Source organism: Schistocerca cancellata, chromosome 6, assembly GCF_023864275.1.
Source record: "Schistocerca cancellata isolate TAMUIC-IGC-003103 chromosome 6, iqSchCanc2.1, whole genome shotgun sequence".
Classification (NCBI taxonomy): Eukaryota; Metazoa; Arthropoda; class Insecta; order Orthoptera; family Acrididae; genus Schistocerca; species Schistocerca cancellata.
The window spans coordinates 484,721,724-484,748,592 of record NC_064631.1 but is presented as its reverse complement, the minus strand read 5'-3'; the positions used below and the strand labels follow the sequence as shown (position 1 = coordinate 484,748,592).

Here is a 26,869-nt window from a genome sequence, read left to right as displayed (position 1 = left end):
CCTGAATTACAGAGCACAGCAGCATAGAGTTAGTCAGATTCTGGACGATACCAACAGGTATGTGGAGACATGGCGACTCCAGTGTTGTGGCCAGCTGCGCCATGTTTCTCAGTAAAGACTCCATGGCATGAACAGCCCAATCGAGGTGGTCACACAGGTTCTCGATTGAATTTAAATCCGGGGAGTTTGGCAGTCAGGGGAGTATGGTAAACTCATTCTGCTGCTCTTTCGAACCATACACATACAAAGCAAGCTGTGTGACACATTGCATTAGCCTGCTGGTAGATGCTATTACGCCAAGGAAAAAACAAACTGCAGATAGGGAGGGACATGGTCCCCAAGGACAGATATATACTTATGTTGATCCATTGTGCCTTCCTGAATGACGAGATCACCCATGGAATGCCATAAAAACATTCCCCAGATCATAACACTCCCTCCTCCGGCCTGAATCCTCCGAATTCTTGCGGGGCCTTACACGCCAATGGCCAGCTGTCCGAGGGAGTATAAAGCGTGAGTCATCTGAAAAGGCCACCTTGTACTACTCACAGAATGTTTGGTTGCAGTAGAGGCATGCAAATTCTAGCCTTCGTCGCTGACAAAGAACAGTCTGAATGGGTGTATGAACCAGGCGCCTGCTGCAGTGGCCCATACGCAGCAACAGTCGCTTAACAGTCATTGAGGTGACACTGTTGGTAGCCCCTTGGCTCGTCTGGGCAATTAGTTGCTCAGCAGTTGCACATAAATTAGCCCGTACACATCACCATAGCCATTTTAGGCCTTATCATGTATGGCCCATGGTGCACCATTGTTGCCTCGGCGATGGTTTTGGATAGCACCATTTTGCCATGCACAGTATACTTCAGCCTCGGCAGCACACAAACAGTTCGTAAACTTAACCATTCCAGAAATACTTTCCACCTTGGCTCAAAAGTCAATGATATGCCCTTTTGGAAATCAAATAAATAGCTTCACTTCTGCCTTTTGACAATGACTGCACTGTTTTCCATGTCTCCCACCTCTCCTCCCCTGACACGCTTTACATATCGTCCATTGCTAGTGCTGCCACCTGCTGTCTGTGAATGGTTATTGCTTGTTGACATCGAACATAGGCAGTGATCACATTAATGTGATTGGATCATGTAATACTCAGCCTTAAAGAAGATAAACAGCATAAATGAAGAATTTTATCAAAACAAATTTTGGATCTTTCAAACAACATACATACCTTTCAGAGTTGACTCCCACATGATATCATGCCAGTAATGCATCATAAACATTTCCCTTGTCCTAGTGGTAGATACATATGTTAGGTCAATTGAATTACCACTTTTAACACATCTCATCTTTACCCGATGAGCCTGTGTTGTTAAAAAGAAAAAAATCTTTCTTGTCATTAAATGGACTCTTCAGGGAGACACTGTTTATTGAAATGTGGAAGTCAATAGGGAACCAGCATGAGGATCTCCACTAGTACTAGCAATAGGCACCATAACAATAGTAACTCCAACAAATTTTACATGCCACCATATATGAAACTAACACACATGACAAATCAAATATAAGCCAAACACACAAATCAAATGCACACAAATGTGGCTCACATGCAAGAATTAGACATATTGTAAATGAAACACACAAATGTTAATTATGATGTTTCACCTACTGTTCCAAATGGTGCCAAACATTTCCTGTGAGAATGATGTTGGTGAATGACCTGGCCAGTTGGGGTGTGATAGATGCTGAGTGATTTTTAAATCAGGGACATACATGTAAAGCCCTGTGGACATGTCTGTCATCATCATGTAAGGTGGGATTTTCCGAAGGATACTCACTATGCAAAGTAGAAGAAAGGAAAACACTTGGTCACTGAGAATATTAAAATAAACATTCCACCAAGGATGTTGAAATAAATGTCCTGATTCATGTTCAGAGTTACTAAATGAGTGGATCCAAGTCATGATACAAAAAACACGCCCCACCCCCCAAAAAAAACATCGCAGATCCAACTCCCTTCAGGCACTACAGGTGCCTCATTGAGCCATTGGCGGACTCTTACATGTTACATCATTTGAAAGGAGGAAAAACCGCAAGTACTCTTGCTACACTACTTGCTCCCAGTCAGCTGCTTCAGCCATGGCAGCGCACAAACAGTTTATAAACTTAACCATTTATTTCTGTGTTGTGTGGCTCACTGAAGATATGCCACCGTGGGCACATGCATAGTTGCAATCTCCAGCGCGATAGCAGCGTATTTACTATAAACAACAACTCTTGTACATCATAAACATCATTTTTGTAAGCTGTTATGTTGTGATGTAAAGAGAATGCGTGTTTGCTGCTTATGATTTACTCCAATTCTTGAATACTACTTTTTTTCCACAGCGTATACATACAGTCATTAAAGTATCTATGGGTTAACTACAAACATTTTAAGCATTTTAGTCTGAGTATTTTGCCTTTTCTGTGAATCCTATGGCATATTTGAACAGGAAAATATTTTTACTGTAGCCTCGTATATAGTGAGGATACAGTAAAAATATTTTTCTGTTCATTTACGCATTCCTTATTGTGTACAATTCGAAATAATCCTCCATATTATTGTGTAAGAAAGGCCTACTGGATGTTTAATCATTGTCTTTCTCAGTCTCTTGTACATCAATCCTCTGCCAGCTGAAACAGGACAATAATGTTTCTACAGAAACATGGCTGGGAACATTGACAGCAGTAGAAAGTGTACATAATATGCCTGAGAGAACAGCAGGTGAATTCAGAGCGAAACAGCTTGCCACCTAAATTTTTATACATATTATGACTATACTGTGTAATAAAATTCTGTTTACATTGATCATACAGGGCAGCATTTTACAGCCATTATTTACATCCTTGGTGATTTCTGGTTTATGGTTATTCAGACATTGTCTAATGACCATCCAAATGCTGGAGATATCCTCAGAAGATATAAAGATGTAGTTACTTGATTTTCAGACTTAAACAAGTTTAGCAACAGCAAACAGTTTACCTTTATGTGCCTTTTTTAATTTTGAAAATCAGCTAACTATGCATTTATAGCTTCTGAGGATGTCTCTAGCATTAGGAGATGAGACATTAGTTCCTGAAACATGCTTTAGACCATGGCCTAATGCCCACTAAATAGAAATCACCAATCCATCAATTTAAAATTGTGTTACATCAGGATGAAGGAATGATGTCTGAACCACCAACATTGAAGCCGATAACTATTTTGTGTTTCAGATGAGTATCTAAGCAAAATATGGCAAAAAAACCAACGCGGTTCACCATTGCGGGTGCTTGATATGTGCTGTGGGAAAGGTGGTGATCTGCTTAAATGGAGAAGAGGCAATATTACACATTTAATTTGTGCGGACATAGCTTCGACATCTGTTGAGCAATGCGAAAACCGATACAAGGAGCTACAGAACCGCAATCGCTCGGATCTAGGTTTTGGACCTGTATTCACTGCTGAATTTATTTCAGCAGATTGTACTAAGGTAATAGTTTGTCATTATCTCTTAAAGGAAATGAACACAGAAACAAAGAAATTTTTTATCTTACTTTCCCTGGTAGCCTCTGCTTCTTCCTGTTTCTCTCTCTCTCTCTCTCTCTCTCTCTCTCTCTCTCTCTCTCTCTCTGTCTCCCTCCTTCCCTCCCTCTCCCTCTTCTTTCTCGCCTCACTCTCTCCACCCACCTATTCTATCCCCTCTTCAGCCTCCCCCCAATCTATCCTTTTCAGAATTTATGATGCTAATTGCTTTCATTTTTCTGCATGTGTGCCTATTTTGATTTTGTACCTCATACCACAATTTACTTTGTCATTGTTTTTTAGTTCACTGTTGCTTTACAGAGGATGATAATTGTCACATCCTAGCATTAAAGGAAGCTACAGCTGCACTTGGATGGTGTCAGATGGTTAGCAACTAAGGAAGTTCAGTCAACGATAGTTGGGTTTGGAGTCATCAAACCTGGGGCTCCAATGTGGTACTTGATTTACCATCATCAGTCATCTTTTTACCTTAAGCTTTAGACCTAATTAGGGGGAATCATTGGGTGTGATTGTGGAATGTGTATTTCAGAAAGTAGGGATTTAGCCTAACTGTGTAGATCAGGAAGATGATAGAAATGTTAGGGAAAGAAAAAAAGATGTTGCTGCCTGCCATAATGTTTTTGGTCAACAAAACAATCTGTGACATGTAATCTTAGAGGCATCTGCTGCAGTAAATTTGTATTAGATTACGGATGTATGCTGTGTTGGGCAGTATAGTTCCCGCCGTTTGTGTATCATCTAAATTAATAATTTTGTCTTTAATTTCTTAAGATTCGTGAGTGCCAATGTATGTTTAGTTGGTCGAGTCGCCCTCTGTATTTTCTTTGGCGGATACCCATTTATTGTGGTCACAACTTTGAAAATAAGATCATCCAGCAAGGGGGATTGAGCTGGTAATGTTGGCATTCCAGTTTTTGACCACACTTCGATGAATCATGAATCCCTGTTTTAGAGTATGAGATAGTGATGGGAACAACCAAATGAAAGTGATCGATTTATTTGATTGTTGGAAGACAGTTGACTCATTCAGTTTTAGTTTCATGTGTGGTTGAATTCATTCTTTTGAGTGAAAACAATCATCTCAGTTGGTTGGTGGTTTTTTGTCATTTGGGTGTCAGGTCACTTTCCCGACTTGTGGCGCGAGGCAATTTTAATTCCTCTTTTAAAACCTTGGGGTGACCATACCTGCTTGAGTAGTTATTGTAATGTTGCCCTTAATAGCTGCTTGGGAAAGACATTGGAGCTCATGGTTAAGTGCCGCCTTGTCTGGATCTTAGAATCCAGGCAGCTCCTTAGTCGTTTTCAGTGTGGGTTCAGGTGGTGTCGCTCCACCTTTGATAAATTGGTCCTGTTAGAGGCAAATATACAGCAGGCTTTCCTGTGCTGGCATCACCTTCTATATTTTGACATCAAGAAGGCCTACAGTACTGCTTGGAGGCATCTTACTCTCGAGCAGCTTCATGAATGGGGCTTCCATGGTTGTCTTCCCATTTTTATTTGGTCCTTTCTCTCGCCATGGTATTTTCGATACCAAATCAGTGATATCCTGTCTGATCGCTTTGAGCTGGAGAACGGTTTCCTGCAGGATAGTGTTTTAAGTGTGCCTCACATCAGTCACATCAGTAGTGAAAAGCCCTGTCCAGTGTTCTTTGTTTGTGGATGACTTCTCTGTGTTTTGCTCTTCTTTAAGCCTCACAACAACATGTCAGTTGCAACTAACTCTTCAATGGATGCAGAAGAGTAGTTTTAAGTTTTCAACTGGGAAGTCTATGTGTGTTCTTTTTAACCATTCTCGTTCTTGTTTTAAACTTTCCTGAATTGAGGATGAATGACACTGTTCTTAATTTTAAAGACACAGTGAGGTTTCTGTGCCTCACATTTGACTGTAAACTTCCGTGGTTGCCGCATCTTAAGGAACTGGAAAGACAGTCCCATAAGGCTCTAAGATTTTAAAATGTCAGCCAGAGTACATGGGGAGCAGACAGGACTTGTCTGCTCCAGTTTTACAGGGCATTTGTGTAATCTCGGCTGGGGGAGCATGATGTATGGGTCTGTGAGACACTCGTATTTAAAGGTGTTGGATTTGGTGTAGCACGAAGGGATTCAGATTGGCACTGGTGCGTTCAGAACAAGCTCCATACCAAGCCTCTGTGCAGAGGCTGGCAAACTGTCACTTCCCATGAGGCGATGGCTACTTATGGTATACCAGGCATATAAAACACTGTCTATCATACACGCCCACATACCATACTGTTGCCTGGCCTCCAGTGGAAAAACTTTTCCGTAACCAGCAACGGACAATGAGTCCTATGGGATTCGTGCACAGGATTGCCCTTCAGGGATGGGTGTGACCAGTCTTAATGTTTTACATTGTTGTTGGCACAACTTTCCACCTTGGCTCCTCTGGAGGCCCAGATTTATTTTAGACTTGACCAGTTTTAAGAAAGATAGTATGCCAGATTTTACATTTCAGTCTCTGTTTTTTAACATTTTAGATGCGCATCGCGGTTTCACAGTAGTGTACAGTGATGGCTCCAAACAAGGGAATTCCATTGGCTGCTTGGTCATGTTCCCTGACCATGTCACCAGGGCTCACTTTCGAGGCAAGTGTACTGTTTTCTCAGAGAAGCTCCCCGCGATCCTGAAGGCACTGGAGCTGATGCGATGTATTCAGGTCAAACTGTTTCTCACGTGCAACAATTCCGTTAGTGCCTTACAATTGTTACAGAATGTGTACCCAGCTGAGAAGTTGACCCAGCCGATATATGACAACTATACTTGCTCCAGTGGCAGGGAAAGAAGGTGTCATTCTGCTAGGTGCCAGGTCATTTAGGGATATGGGGCAGTGAACAGGCTGATCGGGCTTCTGAGGCAGCTTGCGGATCGGGCTGCCAGGAAGGCAGGAGACAAGATGTTGCACAATGGCTTGGGCTTGGCTTGTAAAAGACCAATACTGGTCACCAAATTAAATAAAAAAACATTCTTGTGATCAAGATTGTTTTGTTGAAATAATTTTAATGTAAGTGTACTGATCACTGTTTTTCCGTAGGATAATGTCCCAAAAAATTTTTAAGGGTAGCACTCGGCCTATCATTTCTAAAAATCACACATACTCACACTTTGTGGTTCACAAATTATCCCTAATTTCCAACATTGTTTTTAGCAAAACAGGGCGCCACTGTGCTGGAATGCTGCATACTCACCATTTATTGTAGTTGTATTACATCAACCATCGCCGGAGATTGCGATTAAAGTTCTTGTCCATCTCGCACATTGCCAGTTTTAAAGGTCCTGCCACATTGCTTCATTTAGTTGCTAACTACCCATCTTTGTATTGATGACAGATTGTTTCATCGCTATTATTATTGAAAGATTGGATGAATGAAGTCCATTAATCACAGTGGATTGATCTGTCGCTATGAATTTATCATACTCTTTATTGAAAGTTGTTATTGAATCATAGTAATAAAAGCACTCCAAGAGATTCAATAAAACATCAACTTTCATGAATGACTCAATCTTGAACAGTATTCACTATATGCAAATTAATGTTCCGTAGTCTTACAACATGTGACAATGAAATATAGTGCACTACTTGGCTTTCTCCAAACAGGAATTTGCAACCAATTACTCCTGAAGACTCCTCATTAATGATTGCCATACCAACATGTACTAAAAAATGAGCTACTGTAAGACTCATTGATGAGCCCAGAGATGCTTAGTCTCATGTTGTCGTACTTCACAGAGGTTGCATTTGCTATTATATCAATCGAGATTTGACAGTGATATCCTCACAACAGTAAATCCTGCCAATGCTGAAATGATATCAGCAGCTGGACAGCTGATCACCTGATAAGTGGTTTGGTGTAGGACTGCAAACAAAAGAGTACATTTGGTATGCTTTGCAGTTACCCAATAAACTTTTTTTACACTTCTTGATTCTTCTTTAAAATGTTGACATATGTGAGCCACTTGGTACTGTTCAGAGTGTTTAAGTGGTTATCTTCATTCACCTTGGAACTAATTGTCTGCATCAAATCTATGGATCTTCCTTTGACAGTGCATTGTGATGGTTCCTACGGGTCGTTCCACGTCAAATCAACAAATGAAACCATCGTTTTCAACCTTAATGTCTTGGATTTAAATGAAATTAAGTATGCATATAGTACTCATAAATAGTACCACAAATTAATTTTTCACATTTTTCTGATAAAAAGTTACCGAGTAACGGGCTTTCAAAAATTGGAAAAATGACAAATTTTTGACTCACGGAACAATGTTGTTTTCTTTATAACCCGTGTTCTAATTAAGCTAGAACAATAAAATTTATTTCATTGGAAAGCTCTTTTAAAGAGCTTTTATATGATACCAAACATCATTATATATATATATATATATATATATATATATGGTTATAATAGAAGGAAAAATTCCACGAAGGAAAAATATACCTAAAAACAAAGATGATGTGACTTACCAAATGAAAGTGCTGGCAGGTCGACAGACACACAAACGAACACAAACATACACACAAAATTCAAGCTTTCGCAACAAACTGTTGCCTCATCAGGAAAGAGGGAAGGAGAGGGAAAGACGAAAGGATGTGGGTTTTAAGGGAGAGGGTAAGGAGTCATTCCAGTCCCGGGAGCGGAAAGACTTACCTTAGGGGGAAAAAAGGACGGGTATACACTCGCACACACACACATATCCATCCACACATATACAGACACAAGCAGACATATTTAAACACAAAGAGTTTGGGCAGAGATGTCAGTCGAGGCAGAAGTGCAGAGGCAAAGATGTTGATGAATGACAGGTGAGGTATGAGTGGCGGAAATTTGAAATTAGCGGAGATTGAGGCCTGGTGGATAACGGGAAGAGAGGATATATTGAAGAGCAAGTTCCCATCTCCGGAGTTCGGATAGGTTGGTGTTAGTAGGAAGTATCCAGATAACCCGGACGGTGTAACACTGCGCCAAGATGTGCTGGTCGTGCACCAAGGCATTTTTAGCCACAGGGTGATCCTCATTACCAACGAACACTGTCTGCCTGTGTCCATTCATGCGAATGGACAGTTTGTTGCTGGTCATTCCCACATAGAATGCATCACAGTGTAGGCAGGTCAGTTGGTAGATCTCGTGGGTGCTTTCACACGTGGCTCTGCCTTTGATTGTGTACACCTTCCGGGTTACAGGACTGGAGTAGGTGGTGGTGGGAGGGTGCATGGGACAGGTTTTACACCGGGGGCGGTTACAAGGGTAGGAGCCAGAGGGTAGGGAAGGTGGTTTGGGGATTTCATAGGGATGAACTAAGAGGTTACGAAGGTTAGGTGGTCGGCGGAAAGACACTCTTGGTGGAGTGGGGAGGATTTCATGAAGGATGGATCTCATTTCAGGGCAGGATTTGAGGAAGTCGTATCCCTGCTGGAGAGCCACATTCAGAATCTGATCCAGTCCCGGAAAGTATCCTGTCACAAGTGGGGCACTTTTGTGGTTCTTCTGTGAGAGGTTCTCGGTTTGAGAGGATGAGGAAGTGGCTCTGGTTATTTGCTTCTGTACCAGGTCGGGAGGATAGTTGCGGGATGCGAAAGCTGTTGTCAGGTTGTTGGTGTAATGCTTCAGGGATTCCGGACTGGAGCAGATTCGTTTGCCACGAAGACCTAGGCTATAGGGAAAAATCCGTTACCCCCAGAAACCATCCTTGTAACCATTGATGCCACTTCCTTATACACAAATATCCCGCACGTCCAGGGCCTCGCTGCGATGGAGCACTTCCTTTCACGCCGATCACCTGCCACCCTACCTAAAACATCTTTCCTCATGACCTTCATCCTGACCCACAACTTCTTCACTTTTGAAAACCAGACATACCAACAATTAAAGGGAACAGCCATGGGTACCAGGATGGCCCCCTCGTACGCCAACCTATTCATGGGTCGCTTAGAGGAAGCCTTCTTGGTTACCCAGGCCTGCCAACCCAAAGATTGGTACAGATTTATTGATGACATCTTCATGATCTGGACTCACAGTGAAGAAGAACTCCAGAATTTCCTCTCCAACCTCAACTCCTTTGGTTCCATCAGATTCACCTGGTCCTACTCCAAATCCCATGCCACTTTCCTTGATGTTGACCTTCACCTGTCCAATGGCCAGCTTCACACGTCCGTCCACATCAAACCCACCAACAAGCAACAGTACCTCCATTACGACAGCTGCCACCCATTCCACATCAAACGGTCCCTTCCCTACAGCCTAGGTCTTCGTGGCAAACGAATCTGCTCCAGTCTGGAATCCCTGAAGCATTACACCAACAACCTGACAACAGCTTTCGCATCCGGCAACTACCCTCCCGACCTGGTACAGAAGCAAATAACCAGAGCCACTTCCTCATCCTCTCAAACCCAGAACCTCTCACAGAAGAACCACAGAAGTGCCCCACTTGTGACAGGATACTTTCCGGGACTGGATCAGATTCTGAATGTGGCTCTCCAGCAGGGATACGACTTCCTCAAATCCTGCCCTGAAATGAGATCCATCCTTCATGAAATCCTCCCCACTCCACCAAGAGTGTCTTTCCGCCGTCCACCTAACCTTCGTAACCTCTTAGTTCATCCCTATGAAATCCCCAAACCACCTTCCCTACCCTCTGGCTCCTACCCTTGTAACCGCCCCCGGTGTAAAACCTGTCCCATGCACCCTCCCACCACCACCTACTCCAGTCCTGTAACCCGGAAGGTGTACACAATCAAAGGCAGAGCCACGTGTGAAAGCACCCACGTGATCTACCAACTGACCTGCCTACACTGTGATGCATTCTATGTGGAAATGACCTGCAACAAACTGTCCATTCGCATGAATGGACACAGGCAGACAGTGTTTGTTGGTAATGAGGATCACCCTGTGGCTAAACATGCCTTGGTGCACGGCCAGCACATCTTGGCGCGGTGTTACACCGTCCGGGTTATCTGGATACTTCCTACTAACACCAACCTATCCGAACTCCGGAGATGGGAACTTGCTCTTCAATATATCCTCTCTTCCCGTTATCCACCAGGCCTCAATCTCCGCTAATTTCAAATTTCCGCCACTCATACCTCACCTGTCATTCATCAACATCTTTGCCTCTGCACTTCTGCCTCGACTGACATCTCTGCCCAAACTCTTTGTCTTTAAATATGTCTGCTTGTGTCTGTATATGTGTGGATGGATATGTGTGTGTGTGCGAGTGTATACCCGTCCTTTTTTTCCCCCTAAGGTAAGTCTTTCCGCTCCCGGGACTGGAATGACTCCTTACCCTCTCCCTTAAAACCCACATCCTTTCGTCTTTCCCTCTCCTTCCCTCTTTCCTGATGAGGCAACAGTTTGTTGCGAAAGCTTGAATTTTGTGTGTATGTTTGTGTTCGTTTGTGTGTCTGTCGACCTGCCAGCACTTTCATTTGGTAAGTCACATCATCTTTGTTTTTAGGTATATTTTTCCATCGTGGAATGTTTCCTTCTATTATAACTATATATATATATATATATATATATATATATATATATATATATATATATATATATATATATATATATCCAACAAAAGCGCTGGCAGGTCGATAGACACACAAATAAACACAGACATACACACAAAACTCTAGCTTTCGCAACCAACGGTTGCCTCGTCAGGAAAGAGGGAAGGAGAAGGAAAGACAAAAGGATAAGGAAACATTCTACGTAGGAAAAATATATCTATAATAGAAGGAAACATTCTACGTAGGAAAAATATATCTAAAAACAAAGATGATGTGACTTACCAAATGAAAGTGCTGGCAGGTCGACAGACACACAAACGAACACAAACATACACACAAAATTCAAGCTTTCGCAACAAACTGTTGCCTCATCAGGAAAGAGGGAAGTAGAGGGAAAGACGAAAGGATGTGGGTTTTAAGGGAGAGGGTAAGGAGTCATTCCAGTCCCGGGAGCGGAAAGACTTACCTTAGGGGGAAAAAAGGACGGGTATACACTCGCACACACACACACATATCCATCCACACATATACAGACACAAGCAGACATATTTAAAGACAAAGAGTTTGGGCAGAGATGTCAGTCGAGGCAGAAGTGCAGAGGCAAAGATGTTGATGAATGACAGGTGAGGTATGAGTGGCGGAAATTTGAAATTAGCGGAGATTGAGGCCTGGTGGATAACGGGAAGAGAGGATATATTGAAGAGCAAGTTCGCATCTCCGGAGTTCGGATAGGTTGGTGTTAGTAGGAAGTATCCAGATAACCCGGACGGTGTAACACTGCGCCAAGATGTGCTGGTCGTGCACCAAGGCATGTTTAGCCACAGGGTGATCCTCATTACCAACGAACACTGTCTGCCTGTGTCCATTCATGCGAATGGACAGTTTGTTGCTGGTCATTCCCACATAGAATGCATCACAGTGTAGGCAGGTCAGTTGGTAGATCTCGTGGGTGCTTTCACACGTGGCTCTGCCTTTGATCGTGTACACCTTCCGGGTTACAGGACTGGAGTAGGTGTCCCATGCACCCTCCCACCACCACCTACTCCAGTCCTGTAACCCGGAAGGTGTACATGATCAAAGGCAGAGCCACGTGTGAAAGCACCCACGTGATCTACCAACTGACCTGCCTACACTGTGATGCATTCTATGTGGGAATGACCAGCAACAAATTGTCCATTCGCGTGAATGCACACAGGCAGATAGTGTTTGTTGGTAATGAGGATCACCCTGTGGCTAAACATGCCTTGGTGCACGGCCAGCACATCTTGGCGCAGTGTTACACCGTCCGGGTTATCTGGATACTTCCCACTAACACCAACCTATCCGAACTCCGGAGATGGGAACTTGCTCTTCAATATATCCTCTCTTCCCGTTATCCACCAGGCCTCAATCTCCGCTAATTTCAAGTTGCCGCCACTCGTACCTCACCTGTCATTCCTGTCATTCAACAACATCTTTGCCTCTGCACTTCTGCTTCGACTGACATCTCTGCCCAAACTCTTTGTGTTTAAATATGTCTGCTTGTGTCTGTATATGTGTGGATGGATATGTGTGTGTGTGCGCGAGTGTATGCCCGTCCTTTTTTCCCCCTAAGGTAAGTCTTTCTGCTCCGGGACTGGAATGACTCCTTACCCTCTCCCTTAAAACCCACATCCTTTCGTCTTTCCCTCTCCTTCCCTCTTTCCTGATGAGGCAACAGTTTGTTGCGAAAGCTTGAATTTCGTGTGTATGTTTGTGTTTGTTAGTGTGTCTATCAACCTGCCAGCGCTTTTGTTTGGTAAGTCTCATCATCTTTCTTTTTAAATATATTTTTCCTACGTGGAATGTTTCCCTCTATTATATATATATATATAAAGAAAGATGATGAGACTTACCAAACAAAAGTGCTGGCAGGTCGATAGACCTATCGACCTGCCAGCGCTTTTGTTTGGTAAGTCTCATCATCTTTCTTTTTAGATGTATTTTTTCCACGTGGAGTGTTTCCTAAAAACAAAGATGATGTGACTTACCAAATGAAAGTACTGGCAGGTCGACAGACACACAAACAAACACAAACATACACACAAAATTCAAGCTTTCGCAACAAACTGTTGCCTCATCAGGAAAGAGGGAAGGAGAGGGAAAGACGAAAGAATGTGGGTTTTAAGGGAGAGGGTAAGGAGCCATTCCAGTCCCGGGACCGGAAAGACTGGACTGGACTGGAGTGGACTGGAATGACTCCTTACCCTCTCCCTTAAAACCCACATCCTTTCGTCTTTCCCTCTCCTTCCCTCTTTCCTGATGAGGCAACAGTTTGTTGCGAAAGCTTGAATTTTGTGTGTATGTTTGTGTTTGTTTGTGTGTCTGTCGACCTGCCAGTACTTTCATTTGGTAAGTCACATCATCTTTGTTTTTAGGTATATTTTTCCTTCGTGGAATGTTTCCTTCTATTATAACCATATATATATATATATATATATGAGAGAGAGAGAGAGAGAGAGAGAGAGAGAGAGAGAGAGATTGTTTATAAAAACAACATTGTTGAATTTATCGAATTTTGAAAAACTGTATTTTTAAAATTCTCAAAAAAAGATATGTGAAAGGTACACTTTACATCTACATATTCTGAAAGTTTCAACTTGGGATGAGCATGGGATCACTATCAAAAGCAATTTTATGTTTACCATGATTCTCCAAAATCACATTCAGATAGGTGAATTTCTATTATTTTGCTACACATGAAAATATTACAGTGTTAAATTTTGTTACATGGTCCACAAATTGTACTTCAAACGAATAACTGCTTATTAAACTTTAGTGCTAACTATTTATTAATAGCTGTAGATCCACGGAAAGAAAGAAAAAAAGGAAGCTATCTCTCATTTTAAAGATTATATATAATATGATTCTTTGGTGTTACTATCTGCAATCTATTCAGTATTTTATCTCTGGTTAATATTGTCAGCAATTTTCACCTATTGTTGAAAGTGACCCACACATTCTTGTGTTGTGAAATTATGTGATTAACTCTGAAATGTGTTTTGAATTTAGCTTAAAGTGAAATGTGTTTTGAATTTAGCTTAAAGGTACTTCTGTACAAACCTCACAAGAGTCTGTAAGTTTGTATGCCTACAACCAGTTAATGTTTGCATACTATTAACATAATGAAATATTTTTTACAGGAAGTGAAAGAATAAAAAAGTAATATTGTGTAGTATTGAATATAGAAAGCTGGGGCATTGAACTTCAAAAACATTTTTTTTAAATTAGTTTGTTCACTTGAGTAATGTAAAATGCCTAAAATTTCAGCTTTGTGCTGTAATCCATTTAATGAAAAGGCCACAATAACCACAAGAAAAACTTGCGGCCTGTTTCACAATGGATGATAGCAAGAAAACCTTTCTTAACTTTAAATCAAAAAGTGTGTGACAACTGCCGTAAAAAAATTGCACGAGTTTAAATTTGTGATACGTCTAGCACAGAAAATGATGATGATCTACTGTATTCTGTGGTGAAACAAGAAAGTGAAAAGGTTTTATGTGATAGTGACGTAAAAGACATTGCAGCAAGTGAGGCCTTAGAAAGGTTGAATGCTTCTGGGCAGTCCATTGGTGAATAGCCAATTAAGAAGAAACGACTGTGTGAAGCAAAATATCCTAAGGAATATTATTGCTTCCTTCCGGAAAAGAAGAAGAGGTACATGATCATGCAGAATCTGAGAGGATCAGTCAGCTAAAAGATAAATTTCGTTCATGTACATCTTGAAGTAAACAGGTGGAAATTCTTACCATTTTACCTAAAAGCTGGAGTGTTAAGAAGCTTCAAGATGAATTTAACGTAACAAATTACATGGCTCAAAGAGTAAAAGATTTGGTAAAGGCCAGGGGAATTTTGTCTTCACCAAACCCAAAACCTGGCAAGACTCTTGATCAAACAACTGCTGATTTTTTAGAGACTTTTATTGTTCTAATGAGATAAGCAGGGCAATGCATAGGAAAAAAGATTTTGTGCTTGTGAGAGATAACGGAGAAAAATTGCAAGTACAAAAACGGCTAGTTTTAAGTAATTTGAAAGAATTTAAAGACAACCATCCAGAGCTCCACATTGGATTTTCGAAGTTTGCAGACCTACGTCCCAAAAATTGTGTTTAGCTGGAAGTAGTGGTACACATAGTGTCTGTGTGTGTACTACCCATCAAAACTTCAAACTCATGCTGACTGGATGTAACATTCCTCAGCTGACAAAGGATGAAGATAATCCAATAAAAACTTACTAAGACTGCATTGCAAGAGTTGTATGTAATCCGTCATTACCTGCTTGTCATTTTTGGTGAATGTAAATTCTGCCCGGCCCAGAAACATTTAAGACATATTTACAAGATTTGTTGAGTACTAATGATATTGATAATATAACTTATCAGTAATGGGTTTCCGTTGATCACACATCTCTAGAAACAACCATAAAATCATCTGACAACTTTATTGATTGTTTTTTTTGTTTTTGTTTTTATAAATTAAAATCGCTTACACGACATTCATTTGTTGCTAGTCAACAATCAACCTTCCAAAAGAGACTGAGAAATGAACTTAAAGAAGGCAAGGTCTTAGCGATCTGTGACTTTTCTGAGAATTACTCCTTTGTCACCCAGGACGAAGTTCAAGGCTGTCACTGGACAAACATGCAAGCAACGATTCATCCCATTGTTGCTTATTACAAGGATGGGAACAAACTTGAGCATACAAGTCTTGTAAACATATCAGAATGCCTAACACATGACACTTTTGCCGTGCATTTGATCCAATCATACTTGATGGACTTCCTGACTGTTAAATTCGGTAGGAAACCAAGAAAAATATATTATTTCTCTGATGGAGCAGCAGCTCAGTATAAAAATAGGAAGAACTTTATCAACCTGTGCCATCATGAAGAAGATTTCCAAACTGAAGCTGAATGGCATTTTTCAGCCACCTCGCATGGGAAGGGAGCTAGTGATGGTGTTGGTGGAACAGTTAAACGACTTGCAGCTCGAGCAAGTCTGCAATGGCCGTACAGTGATCAAATAATGACACCAAAACAACTTTTTATGTTTGCCAAGGATAACATAGAAGCAACGAACTTCAAGTATGCTATAAAGAAGATCACAAAAATGAAGAAATGAAACTTATGGAGAGATTTGAGAAATGCTGCAAAATTGTAGGGACACGAGAACTTCACACTTTTATTCCTTTTAGCAAGGACAAAATAATAACAAAAGTGTGTTCAAACTCTGATGGCGCTAAAAGTGAACTGGTGACAGTTTCTGACAGTGATACAATGCCATCCAAAGACATAAAAGGATATGTTGCTTGTGGGCTCATTCATCTTTCTGTGTTTTTTTATTTATTTATTTTTTTAAGTTTTCATTTTGTATTTATTAATTACAGAAGCATAAAACATATGTTCTTTTGTCAATTATAAGTTATATTTAATTTCCACATTTTACAACAACATACAGCTGGTGAGAAGTAGGCCTAATATCTAAAATAAATTAGTGTTTACGAATTTTTAAAGCATCACCCTTAACGTAAAATTGCTTTTGATAGTGATCCCATGCTCATACCAAGTTGAAACTTTCAGAATATGTAGATGTAAAGTGTATCTTTCACATATCATTTTTTGAGAATTTTAAAAATACAGTTTTTCAAAATTCGATAAATTCAACAATTTTTTAAACAATTTGTGTATATATGTATAGTACGACTCCAATCCTTCTAGAGGCTTTTCACTGCCCCTTACTACAGCAATTGTCAACCAGGAATTCCCTGTTACTACCTCATTTGTTGTACAAGAAAAATTCATCTTACAACCAACAAATGTAATTGGCCCAGTCAGTAGCTCCTGTTGAGACACTTAGTTAGGTGTAAAATTAAAGCTGTCAACAGTCTTGTACACTGGCATTCTCAAACGTTGATATACTCTTCTCCTCCTGCAACGCATGGCTGTGTGCTCCATGCGGCTGCTACGAGTCGAAGGAGCGTGCAGCTGCCTCTACGCACAGTTATCAAGCGATATGACATCACGACTTCCGGTCCCAGCGCCATCAGCGCACTTATCAGTGTTGCGCAACCGACCGGAAGCGACTTTTCCAGCAACACGGGCCTAGTAAAACTAGGGCCCGTGTTGCGCCCGGCAGCATATATATATATATATAAATAATAGAGGGAAACATTCCACGTTGGAAAAATATATCTAAAAAGAAAGATGATGAGACTTACCAAACAAAAGCGCTGGCAGGTCGATAGACACACAAACAAACACAAAATTCTAGCTTTCGCAACCAACGGTTGCCTCGTCAGGAAAGAGGGGAGGAGAGGGAAAGACAAAAGGATTTGGGTTTTAAGGGAGAGGGTAAGGAGTCATTCCAATCCCGGGAGCGGAATGACTTACCTTAGGGGGAAAAAAGGACAGGTATACACTCACACACACACACACACACACACACACACACACACACACACACACACACACACACATATCCATCCACACATATACAGACACAAGCAGACATATTTAAAGACAAAGAGTTTGGGCAGAGATGTCAGTCGAGGCAGAAGTGCAGAGGCAAAGATGTTGTTGAATGACAGGTGAGGTATGAGTGGCGGCTACTTGAAATTAGCGGAGATTGAGGCCTGGTGGATAACGGGAAGAGAGGATATATTGAAGAGCAAGTTCCCATCATTTCATGAAATGAGATCCATCCTTCATGAAATCCTCCCCACTCCACCAAGAGTGTCTTTCCGCCGTCCACCTAACCTTCGTAACCTCTTAGTTCATCCCTATGAAATCCCCAAACCACCTTCCCTACCCTCTGGCTCCTACCCTTGTAACCGCCCCTGGTGTAAAACCTGTCCCATGCACCCTCCCACCACCACCACCTACTCCAGTCCTGTAACCCGAAAGGTGTACACAATCAAAGGCAGAGCCACGTGTGAAAGCACCCATGTGATCTACCAACTGACCTGCCTACACTGTGATGCATTCTATGTGGGAATGACCAGCAACAAACTGTCCATTCGCATGAATGGACACAGGCAGACAGTGTTTGTTGGTAATGAGGATCACCCTGTGGCTAAACATGCCTTGGTGCATGACCAGCACATCTTGGCGCAGTGTTACACCGTCCGGGTTATCTGGATACTTCCTACTAACACCAACCTATCCGAACTCCGGAGATGGGAACTTGCTCTTCAATATATCCTCTCTTCCCATTATCCACCAGGCCTCAATCTCCGCTAATTTCAAGTTGCCGCCACTCATACCTCACCTGTCATTCAACAACATCTTTGCCTCTGCACTTCTGCCTCGACTGACATCTCTGCCCAAACTCTTTGTCTTTAAATATGTCTGCTTGTGTCTGTATATGTGTGTGTGTGCGAGTGTATACCCGTCCTTTTTTCCCCCTAAGGTAAGTCTTTCCGCTCCCGGGACTGGAATGACTCCTTACCCTCTCCCTTAAAACCCACATCCTTTCGTCTTTCCCTCTCCTTCCCTCTTTCCTGATGAGGCAACAGTTTGTTGCGAAAGCTTGAATTTTGTGTGTATGTTTGTGTTCGTTTGTGTGTCTGTCGACCTGCCAGCACTTTCATTCGGTAAGTCACATCATCTTTGTTTTTAGGTATATATATATATATAAAGAAAGATGATGAGACTTACCAAACAAAAGCGCTGGCAGGTCGATAGACACACAAACAAACACAAACATACACACAAAAATCTAGCTTTCGCAACCAACGGTTGCCTCGTCAGGAAAGAGGGAAGGAGAAGGAAAGACAAAAGGATCTTTCCTGACGAGGCAACCGTTGGTTGCGAAAGCTAGATTTTTGTGTGTATGTTTGTGTTTGTTTGTGTGTCTATCGACCTGCCAGCGCTTTTGTTTGGTAAGTCTCATCATCTTTCTTTTTAAATATATTTTTCCCACGTGGAATGTTTCCCTCTATTATATATATATATAATGATGTTTGATGTTTGGTATCATATAAAAGCTCTTTAAAAGAGCTTTCCAATTAAGTAAATTTTATTGTTCTAGCTTAATTAGAACACGAGCTGTAAAGAAAACAACATTGTTCCGCTAGTCAAAAATTTGTCATCTTTTTCAATTTTTGAAGGTCCATTACTCGGTAACTTTTCATCAGAAAAATGTGAATTGATTTATGAGTAATATATGCATACTTAATTTCAAAAAAAATTGAGAGCATCAGGTTGCAGCACTTGTTGATTTGACATGGAATTGCCCCTACTCTATATCTGCCTCAAGCTGTTGGACTTGCATATAAATTTTATTGTGACTTGAAGATGGCCCTGTACACAGATTATAAACTTGCCTCTGAATAAATGCAGCCGTATTCCTTTTCCCCCAAAACATCACTCCCTGAAATACAATCTACCCCAATCCAGGCACTAGAAGAAAAGCTTTTTCTACTGTAGTACTGCATATCCCTATATCTAAACAAACCTGAGCTTTTACAGGCTTCTTCCACACTCCAATTATGCCTACCACCTTTATACCGCATACCATACGTTAAAACTTTCTGATGTTTCTTGATTTTGCCACAGCCCCAGAGAAAAAGACACCAAGGTGTGTACCCATATCAGCTACTGCTTCCATTAAGATCCCTCCAACAAGAATAGAAACTGATGATCGATATACAACTGCTTCAGTTCCTCTTTAGGTTTGCAAACCAGTTGGTTGACAAGCTTGTCACCATGTTGGTAGTGCATTAATGGCACATATTCGCTATTGCATCTTGCCATGCCACCTACCAGCCATTTAGGATGCTTATTAGCCATCTTTAATTTTCCTAGTTCATTCTTACTCGGCCAGATCAGAGCCTGTTTCCATCCTCCATGTTCTGTCTATGTGTGTTTTCCAGTCCAGATCATTGTCATGTCTATCATCACTTGCAGCTCGATAGGTTGTGTCATAATGGTTATTCCACTTTTGCTGCCTGTGACTATATTGCGTTTGAACTTGGGCAGTATTATGTCTCCAGTTTATGGGACCACATTTCATCTTGGCTATGCAACTTGGTGTCCATCGTATGTGTGTTTTTTGGTTGCCGATCGATCATTTGTCTTCCTGTACAAAGTCCCGCTTGCTGATTGCAGCAAGAAACTCTTTGAAATCGTGGTCACATATAGTCAAAAGCTTTTCTCAGAATTCTATTGCTAGGTTATTCCACAGTGTGTTGCCAGTGTCTCTGTCTCAGTACTACGCTATGTTTAATCACTTTTCAGAGTACCAGCACATGCTAGTGATCCTGCAGAAATAAATATCTGAGTTGAAACCTTCATTACATTACTGCATCTGAATGTGAGTGACCATATTTTGTGAGGATGTTGCACTCCGAACTCACATAATCCATATACTTTCCAGCAGTGTATGCCACTCGTAATGTGGTGTTTGTGGGTAAGTGATCAGCAGTTTGGTGTCACTGGGTGGATTTCTCTGAGCACAATTGATAAATTTTGTACTTCACTTTTTCACCTTCCTGAACACGTAGTTTCGGAGTGTTAACTTCTATCTGAATAGCTTGAAGCTCACTCTATACCTTGGCTTGGGTCTTTGGAGCTTCAGATTTTTCTAGCTCTAAATTTACCAATGTGGCTGTCAACTTCCTTTCAGTCAAATTATGCATTTTGTCATGCTGTTCAAAGAATGTATCAAATGGCTTAAAAAATCTTGTTGATTTTTACATCAATTGTCAAATTTTCTACTCTTTTTCTCTATTCATTGGATTTTGTTTTTAAAATGTTTGCAGTATTTTTATCTCATTGCTCACTCCATTTAACAAGTTATTATACTGTCTTTTCCCTTATTCTTGAACTTTAAGTTTTAGTGGTTCTGCCTGATTAACAGATAAGGTTGTTCTTTGTGCTAATACTGTTTGCACAGCTGCGATAGTCTCTACAGCTGCCATCTTCTCCTCAGATGTAGAGATTTTTTTTACTTATGGCCCTTTGTGAAGCTATAATTTCATTTATTGTCATGATTTTTTCACTTATGCCGGAAATAATCTTGAGACAACCTCTAAAGCTCACTACCTTAGTACTGTGGTCTCATTGTCTTCAATTTCTTAGCTTGGTGGAAATGTACGTAAATAATTTTTTTATTATCTTACATTGTTGATGTTTTGTGTTTTGAGTAACATCTGCAGTCTGCCTTTGAGTAGATGAAGATGATCTTAAGAAGCTAAGATCCATAAAAGTGAAGATGTAATGGACATTTTTTCTCACTTTAGGTACGTTTAAGAGAACGGTACAAAGATCCATCAATTGAATTGGACGTGGTAAACTGCCAGTTTGCATTCCACTATTGCTTTGAAAGTTTACCACAAGCAGAGTGCATGATACGCAATGCTGCAGAGTGTTTAAGAATAGGTGGCTTCTTCATAGGTACTATACCAGATGCATATGAAGTCATGTGAGTACATTTTGTGTAATGATGTATGCAGGTAGTTGTAGTTTTGGACTTGAATTAAAAATGTATTATACTTAAAAATATTTTATAGTTTTAATATAGTACAATATTAAGTAAAAACACAGTAAAATACGACAAACAACTGTGGTCAGTGGAATCATTGGATATAGATGAACTATTTAAGAAAGCTGGTGCTGAAGAGGTTCCAATGGAAAGAATAACTCTCTAAATACCATGGGTGTAGGAAATAAAAGTGTAAGAGGAATGTTTCCAATTCTTTTCTTGATGATTGTGTAAAATTGAAAAGAGGTTGTAGGGAAGCTCATCTGGATTCTTACATTTGTTGCTTATGGCCACACTTTTTGATTGCGATCAGTACGCGTAGACACATTCAGAGTATCAGGTAGAGGGACTGGTGGCACGTGTAAACACGTTCAGACCACCCAGGGGCAGGTATAATGGCATGCGCGTTAATGGATCCAGAGCAGTTAAAGGGTTAATGAAGTGGATAAGTTGAAGGTAGCTCGCATATTATGTGTACTGAACACGTTGATGAGAGTGAACAAAAAATTAATTATGATGTACAGTGTTCTTTTGTGTGTGGGAGGGGAGGAGGGAATGTACCAAAATTAAAGCTAATGTAAGAAGCATTGGATGGGTCGCAGTAAACGGTTTATTTGATCTTGCTATGACTTTCTTTAATAAATAAAAACATTTCTGGGTAATTATGTTTCGATTGTAGGTTGTACAATTCAATTAACCCAAATAAGTTCTGACAGATGTTTCTCTGTGTCATTTCCATTATAAATTCAATAGTTGGTATTGTTGGTGTAGTTTGAAGAGAGGCGAGGCGCTATTAATAAAAACGTATTCATTCTGGATGTCAGTGAAACATCACGTAAAAGATTGAGAGATGGTGAAGTTTTCACGCTAGGCAGAATTTCTACAAAACACCACCTCGCCCATCTGCCAAAAAGTCTAAATATATTGCTAGCATTATGCAGCTATAAAGGGTAGTAGCATTTATCAACGGTCAAAACAAAATTTGTAATGGAATTTCTTATCAAAGGTCATATGGTGGATTCAGCATAGTGCTCAGAACTGAAAGAATAAGGAAAATAATAAATTATGAAAAGAATTGCTGGCCAATAAGTACCTTCGGGAAACAAAAAGTGTAGTACTACTGATACTGTTATAGAAGTAAAAGAGATGCCACTATTCCAGCTTCCACAATATTTAGCTTGTTTCTAAGGGAGGAAAGAGTAATGGGTTGGGGAGGGTTGGAAAGGAAGGGCATGTCATCCAGGCCTCAGGATGAGTAGAATTTGCCTGTCTTGAGAACATGGTTAAAATATTGTACTCTTTTTGTGACAACAACATTTATTCACCCTGGAGCAAATACAAATAAACAGAACAATGATATTTAGAAAGCAGTAAGCATTGCCATTTTGCCTCATTCGTGCATCTTGTCTCCTTTCTAATTGTCAAAAAACATAATTTCCATTAGTGGCCAAAACTGTATCGTTGTTGAGACAATTTTCATAATAAAAAGCTTTGTAGCACTTCTATTTATCTCATTTATGCTGAGTGTAAACTTTTTTGTTATCTGTGTATTGTTAAACATAAACAATTTTTCACTGTCAAGAGAAAGCAAACTTCAATGTATTAAGGGGGGTAGGACGTCAAACGGGCCACTTGGAGCAGGAGAGGCACCACAGGACATTTTATTTTCTACTGTCTATACTTTTACAAATAAATTCATAAAACTTTGTCAGCATGACCAGGAAGGATTCAGGATTCACACTCATTGCAGTGGAAGTGCAAAAACATAACAAAAAAATTTTTTTAGGTATGAAATTTCATCATTTTTTCACTTGCTGTTGGCTGCATTTGTCCCTATTGGTACATTTTTCTTCACAAGTAAGACAGACTGTTCGATGAATTTTGCACAGCATACAAACCATACTTATAAGTGTATGAAACTCTAGAATTTTCCAAATCTATTAAAAACTGTGGTAAAAATTGAGATAATTAACTACAAAATTTGATTTTTTTTTCTAAACATAAAGTTTAAAACGTAACAGCTCATTCATTTTTTCATAAATTAAATAGATTCTAGAGTTTCAGACACCTGTAAGAATGGTTTGTATGCTGTGCAAAATTCATCAATTCTTACTGATGAAGAAAAGTGTACCTATAGCGACAAATGCAGCCAATAGTAAGTGAAAAAATTATGAATTTCACATGTAAAAAAAATATTTTGTTATGTTTTTGAACTTCCGCTGCTATGAGTGTGAATTCTGAATCCTTCCTGGTCATGCTGACAAAGTTTTATGAATTTACTTGTAAAAGTATGTCCGCAGCTCGTGGTCGTGCGGTAGCGTTCTCGCTTCCCGCGCCCGGGTTCGATTCCCGGCGGGGTCAGGGATTTTCTCTGCCTCGTGATGACTGGGTGTTGTGTGGTGTCCTTAGGTTAGTTAGGTTTAAGTAGTTCTAAGTTCTAGGGGACTGATGACCATAGATGTTAAGTCCCATAGTGCTCAGAGCCATTTGAACCATTTTTTTTTTGTAAAAGTGTAGACAGTGGAAATTAAAATGTCCTGTTGTGCCTCTCCTGCTCCAAGTCGGCCCGTTTGACGTCCTACCCCCCTTAAGACCACAGATGGGTTATGTCAAAAAACAAAACATTATTATAAAATAGTAAATTTTCCAGTGTGTCAGGGTGGACTGAAGGACTGAGGATGGGTTGGAATAGCAGGAGGGAGAGGGGGCACCAAGGACAGGGTATGGGGCAGAAAAACAGATGTGAATTAGATTGGGGGGAGGGGGAGGAAGAGAGTAGGAAAATAGGCAGAGGATGGCAAATGTGTGGGGGGGGGGGGGGGAGAGCTGAGGAACTGGAAAGAAGAGAAGGCTGAAGGGAAGGAGGGGAACGAAGAAGGAAAGGGGGGGATTGATGTTATTTCAATGGTACGTTTTCACTAAATTTCATATAATAAACATAATGATATTTATTTATTTTTTCAGTAGATTAATCTCATTTAAAGTAGATCATTAAGCTGAAATCTCATGAATATGTTTGTAAAATGTAACAGTGTCACAGAGCATATTGCGGGAGGGGAAGGGGGGAGAAGAGGAAGGGAGAATGGAAAATGCAATATGTGACTATGAAATATTATTCAAATACATGTGATAGAAAGAGAAAACATTGTGTGCATAATCCACATATAATAGAAAAGAAATGTACGCCTCTTTCAGTTTGGAATAAAATTTAAAATTAATTACGAAGGTGAAACCTTTTGAGACCACAGACAGGCCTTGTCTAAAAGAGAAAACGTCTTGAATAAGAAATTTTCTTAACATCTTAGGGTGAACTGGGATAGACAGACATAGGAGGAGGGGAGGGCACTAAGGGCAGGAAATGGGGTAGATGAGATAGATGTTGAATTAGTTGATTGTGGGGGGGAGTAGGAAAGTAGGCAAGAGAGGGGTAAATGTGTAAATTTTGCCACAGGTATCTGATGACTATTACTCGAAACGTGTCGTATATGAAGTATTTAGCGACAAAGACGTTCCCATGGAATTAGTACATGCCAGCTCAACAATCATAGTTGCTGGTTAGCGGTGGCATGCCAATCTCTCAGCAACCCACAGGATGATGTTTTCAGTGTTTGAAAGATATGGAAAACATCCCAGTCAGGGCAATAGTTGGAACACCCTCCATATTGAGATAGGTCAGGACAGCACAGGCAATGTGTTTTCTTGTATTATCTCATTGAAAGATACTGTCATGGAGACTTTGAAGATACAGAACTGGCACTGGTCTTAAAACACTGGAAGTATAAAGATTGCTGTTGAAGTTACTGGCTACTAGAAACAGAGTGGATCATATTGTATATCAAATGGCATACTATTACTTTAGGTGCTGAGCCCATATGGTGATGAGAATTAAAATTGCTACACCAAGAAGGAATGCAGATGATAAACGGGCATTCATTGGACGAATATATTATACTAGAACTGACATGTGATTACATTTTCACGCAATTTGGGTGCATAGATTCTGAGAAATCAGTGCCCAGAACAACCATCTCTGGCCGTAATAACGGCGTTGATACGCCTGGGCATTGAGTCAAACAGAGCTTGGATGGTGTGTACAGGTACAGCTGCCCATGCAGCTTCAACACGATACCACAGTTCATCAAGAGTAGTGACTGGCGTATTGTGACGAGCCAGTTGCTCGCCCACCATTGACCAGACTTTTTAGTTGGTGAGAGATCTGGAGAATGTGCTGGCCAGGGCAGCAGTCGAACATTTTGTGTATTCAGAAAGGCTCGTACAGGACCTGCAACATGCGGTCATGCATTGTCCTGCTGAAATGTAGGGTTTCGCAGGGATCAACTGAAGGGTAGAGCCACGGGTTGTAACACATCTGAAATGTGACATCCACTGTTCAAATTGCCGTCAATGTGAACAAGAGGTGACTGAGACGTGTAACCAATGGCAACCAATACCATCACACCTGGTGATACGCCAGTATGGCGATGATGAATACACTCTTCCAATGTGCGTTCACCGCGTTGTCGCCAAACACAGATGCGACAGTCATGATGCTGTAAACAGAACCTGGATTCATCTGAAAAAATTACGTTTTGCCATTCATGCACCTAGGTTTGTCGTTCAGTACACCATCGCAAACACTCCTGTCTGTGATTCAGCGTCAAGGGTAACCGCAGCCATGGTCTCCGAGCTGATAGTCCATGCTGCTGCAAACGTCATCGAACTGTTCGTGCAAATGGTTGTTGTCTTGCAAACGTCCCCATCTGTTGACTCAGGGATTGAGACATGGCTGCACGATCCATTACAGCCATGCGGATAAGGTGCCTGTCATCTTGACTGCTAGTGATACGAAGGCGTTGGGATCCAGCATGGCGTTCCATACTACCCTCTTGAACCCACCGATTCCATGTTCTGCTAACAGTCATTGGATCTCGACCAACGCGAGCAGCAGTGTCGCGATACGATAAACCACAATCGCGATAGGCTACAATCCGACCTTTATCAAAGTCGGAAACGTGATGGTACGCATTTCTCCTCCTTACACGACGCATGACAACAACGTTTCACCAGGCAATGCCGGTCAACTGCTATTTGTGTATGAAAAATTGGTTGGAAACTTTCCTCATGTCAGCACATTGTAGGTGTTAGCACCGGCGCCAACCTTGTGTGAATGCTCTGAAAAGATAATCATTTGCATATCACAGCATCTTGTTCCTGTCGGTTAAATTTCACGTCTGTAGCATGTCATCTTCGTGGTGTAGCAATTTTAATGGCCAGTAGTGTACATTCTGACAAAGTT

The 26,869-nt window shown here is 40.9% G+C and overlaps 1 protein-coding gene across 1 annotated transcript in view; it reads left to right on the top strand.

Moving 5' to 3' along the window:
• The window catches only part of LOC126190993 (mRNA cap guanine-N7 methyltransferase), a 137,986-nt gene that overhangs the window by 13,659 nt on the left and 97,458 nt on the right, over positions 1-26,869 (top strand). The window contains exons 3-4 of the mRNA XM_049931670.1: positions 3,256-3,512; positions 21,332-21,515. Coding sequence (XP_049787627.1) covers positions 3,256-3,512; positions 21,332-21,515 — 441 coding nt within the window. The remainder of the gene's footprint in view (positions 1-3,255; positions 3,513-21,331; positions 21,516-26,869) is intronic.